Source organism: Ascaphus truei, unplaced genomic scaffold (genome assembly GCF_040206685.1).
Source record: "Ascaphus truei isolate aAscTru1 unplaced genomic scaffold, aAscTru1.hap1 HAP1_SCAFFOLD_827, whole genome shotgun sequence".
In the NCBI taxonomy this organism is placed as follows: domain Eukaryota; kingdom Metazoa; phylum Chordata; class Amphibia; order Anura; family Ascaphidae; genus Ascaphus; species Ascaphus truei.
The window spans coordinates 144,697-148,887 of record NW_027457164.1 but is presented as its reverse complement, the minus strand read 5'-3'; the positions used below and the strand labels follow the sequence as shown (position 1 = coordinate 148,887).

General features: G+C 45.6%; 1 protein-coding gene across 1 annotated transcript; it reads left to right on the top strand.

The window, feature by feature from the left end:
* The first annotated feature begins 365 nt into the window (after positions 1-365).
* Positions 366-3,745, top strand: LOC142486345 (uncharacterized). Its single transcript, XM_075584971.1, has one exon. The coding sequence runs from the start codon at positions 687-689 to the stop codon at positions 3,528-3,530; it is 2,844 nt and encodes a 947-aa protein (XP_075441086.1). The 5' UTR covers positions 366-686; the 3' UTR covers positions 3,531-3,745.
* The last annotated feature ends 446 nt before the right edge of the window (positions 3,746-4,191 follow it).

The window sequence follows — 4,191 nt, the reverse complement described above, 5'->3', positions numbered from 1 at the left end:
ACAGGTAGAATGTTAGGGTCACAGCGGCAGGTTTCCCGGTTACAGATACCCCACAGTCTTCTTTACCTCTCGTACCTGCGCTCTCTTTTATATCACAGCACTCTCTTTTATATCACAGCACTCTCGCGTATAGGAGATATGTGATATCGTGAGCCGGATTAAACTGTCCAAGGTGATAGAGATTCAACTATTAAGTAACCCACAGTGTGAATCATTTTAGTTCATGCGCCCCTGTTCCCTGTGTTCTGTGCATGCGTGTTCTGTGTATGCGTGTGCTGTGCATGCGTGTGCTGTGCATGCGTGTTCTGTGCATGCTTGTTCTGTGCGTGCGTGTTCTGTGCGTGCGTGTTCTGTGCATGCGTGTGCTTTGCATGCGTGTGCTGTGCATGCGTGTTCAATACCATATGATCGGGATATCGGACCTCTGCTAATTTCCCTATTTCATTCTCCCCTGCAGAGCACCCCATCTTTCCCAGCGAGAATTGCAGAATCCACGTGACGTCACCTGGGCACTGTCACCCGGACACTGTCACCCGGGCACTGTCACCCGGGCACTGTCACCCGGGCACTGTCACCCTGTGAGAATCTTTTATGGACCAAGTTCTTCTGTAACCCTGTATGACAGGCCCCGAATATTTGGCCTTGCCACAAGGTAACCCAGGCCTGGTCTGGGCAGCACAGGAAAGATGAGATGGGGGATTGTCCTGCATTTTGGGATCCTTTTTGTCCCGTGGGTGACCAGCTTTGGATTTAGAAACTGCATCCAAAGCTATGACATCAAGGACAGTTACAACTGCATCTATCGCCAGCTACTGGACGTACACAGTGCTGTATCTGACCTTCCAAATGTCACCAAGTTCCTGAACATATCACATAACAATATCATGACCTTGCACCCCGGAAGCTTTGGACACATGCCTCTGCTCCAGCTGCTGAATCTGGGTCAGAACAGCGTGAGGAATATTTCCGCCGGGGCCTTTGAGAACTTGACCAATTTAAGGAGCTTGACATTATCCTGCAACAGGATCTCCAGCCTCTCCCCAGAGGTCTTCCACGGGCTCGGGAACCTAACACATCTTTTCCTCGATCACAACTTGCTTGCATCCATTCACGCTTGGGCTTTCAGCCCACTCAATAACCTGATATTCATCAATGTGTCATCCAACCAGCTGAAGAATTTCAGTGAAGTGATGGGTTCCATTCATCAGCTGAGAACATTGAATGTTCTGCTGATGTGTGGTAACAAACTCACGTCTCTCAATCACTCACAGGAGCTTCCTCCCTCTTTGACTGAGCTTCATCTTTGCAAAAACCAATTGCGAGACTTAAACTGCCACCACGACCTCTTGGCTAAAATCAGCTACCTTGACCTCTCGTACAATAATTTGACGGCTTCTACTTTGGGAAAAATGAATCTAAGCAAAGTGACTTATTTGAGACTGGAATCTAATAACGAATTTAACATATTTAAATTCCTGCATAAGAGGACGGTAACACCAGACAAGATAGATTATTCCGGATTAAAACTAAATAACGCAACTAATCTAACAGAGCTCTGCGATTACCTGAAGCCCGTGAATATGTCCAAACTCACTCTACGTGCCAATGGGATCAGATCTTTGCCAGATCACATTTTTGAGAATTGTACTCCCAAACACATGGATTTATCCAGAAACAGGCTTAAGAAAATGTGCTGCTTGAAGTTTCTGAAACCCTCCGATCTGGAATCTTTGACTGTGGAGCACAATCTATTAAAGGAATTATCAAACTGCAACGATAGTACCCCCTTCTCCAACCTCCAAAATATATCGTTTCAATACAATCGGATTTGGCAGGTGAAACGCTACGCATTTGGTTATGCTCCCAATTTGCGAGAACTCAAATTAAACATCAACAACATCGGCATATTGGAAAAATATGCTTTGAGTGGCCTGAGAAAGCTGAGCATGCTACGTCTGGACAATAACCTGATCACCGATTTATATGAGAATTCCTTCCATGATCTGACAGAACTTCACACTCTTAATCTCAGGAACAACAGAGTGTCCGTCATCTTCAACAATACATTCTGCCATCTGGCGAAGCTCCGATTCCTGGACCTAGGAGGTAACAAGATTACGCACCTGTCGTACGACTCTCTTTACGGACTTCAAACCCTGTCCAATCTGTATCTAGATGGAAACAAGATCCAAAAGATCAGCCGAGACACCTTCTCTAATGTGATGAGCACGTTACAGGTGCTGGACTTAAAGTCAAACCAACTCCGCTATGACTCGTCCCGGAAACATTTCTCCCCCTTCTGTAATCTTTCCAAACTCTATGATTTGAAGCTCCAGGCCCAGCAGCCGTTTGGTCTTACCGCCGTACCCCATGGGTTCCTCGCGGGGCTGACCTCCCTGAGGTTGCTCTACCTGTCCCAGAACCGGCTCACCTCTCTGCGTCCTGATGTGTTTAATGGTCTCGACCAGCTGCAGTACCTCACATTGGCTGATGACTGCAACGGCATCCAGAATCTGCCGCAGGGCATCTTCAAGAACCTGAAGAACCTTCGTATTCTGGACCTGGAGAACATCTGCCTCCAGACCCTGACACTCAGCATCTTTGAAAACCTCAGTAAGCTGCGGAGACTTCAGCTGATGAAAAACGCCCTGAAACACATAGATGTCGATGTCCTTAAAAACATGACCAGTTTAGTGTATCTTGACTTGCGAAAATGCCCCCTCACCTGCACCTGCAACAACTATGATCTGCAAAGGTGGCTGAACCAAAGCCAGGTGCAGGTTGTGTACCCTTACAACCTGTCGTGTCCTGGTATGCCATTCTCTTACATCCATGACTTCAACATGCATGTGTGTGACATGAAAATTAAAATGTTCTTCTTCTGCTTCACCTTCCCATTCCTGCTGCTCTTCATAGTCATCCCCGTTGTCTATAGCAGGACCTACTGGCGCCTCAGGTATAATTACTTCCTCTTCGTTGCCTGGCTGCACCAGCACTGGAAGTCGGAGAAAGAGTTGTATAAATATGATGCTTTCGTTTCTTACAACTCCCACAATGAAGACTGGGTGTTCGGAGAGCTGTTGCCCAATCTAGAGACGTGCCACCCTTCTTTGGCTTTTCGGCTTTGCCTTCACCACAGGGACTTCCAGCTGGGCAGGGACATCATAGATAACATCGTGGACAGTGTCCACAACAGCCGTAAGACCCTGTGCGTGATCAGCAGGGACTACCTGCGCAGTGAGTGGTGCTCTCTGGAGATGCAGCTGGCCAGCTACAAGCTGCTGGATGAGATGAGGGATGTGCTGGTCCTCATATTCTTAGAACACATCACAGACAGAGAGCTCTCCACCTACCACAAGATGAGGCGGGTAATGCTGAAGAAGACCTACATCAGCTGGCCCTCCGAACCGGACGCACAAAAGCTGTTCTGGGCCAAAGTTAGAATAGCCCTGAAAGGCAGCAGCTCCCCAGATGGGGAAGAAAATCAGGGGTTCAGTCTGGATGAGAGAGAACCCCTCGTTATAAGCTGATGCCTCATTATGCGGTTACGTTCTTACTTATTAGGAAACCTATCATTTGGATCGCTTTCTTTTGATTGATGTATTCATACAATAAAAGGTCTTACCATTTGTGTAACTTGTGATGGTGTTACCAGTGAGTAGCACAAACCACAAAGCAGCATCAGGCAGACAACTTACAGCACAACCCTTTAATGTGGATATTGGGTTCTCTTGTATTGTTTCCATATATACCTATACAGTAGCACTGATACTTCTATCACTGTAATCTATTGTTTCCATATATACCTGTAGCACTGATACTTCTATCACTGTAATCTAATGTTTCCATATATACCTGCAGCACTGATACTTCTATCACTGTAATCTATTGTTTCCATATATACCTGTAGCACTGATACTTCTATCACTGTAATCTAATGTTTCCATATATACCTGTAGCACTGATACTTCTATCACTGTAATCTATTGTTTCCATATATACCTGTAGCACTGATACTTCTATCACTGTAATCTATTGTTTCCATATATAATTGTAGCACTGATACTTCTATCACTGTAATCTAATGTTTCCATATATACCTGTAGCACTGATACTTCTATCACTGTAATCTATTGTTTCCATATATACCTGTAGCACTGATACTTCTATCACTGTGATCTAATGTTTCCA

Excerpts from the sequence above, each read along its gene's own strand:
- LOC142486345 (XM_075584971.1), top strand. The coding sequence starts at position 687 with ATGAGATGGGGGATTGTCCTGCATTTTGGGATCCTTTTTGTCCCGTGG.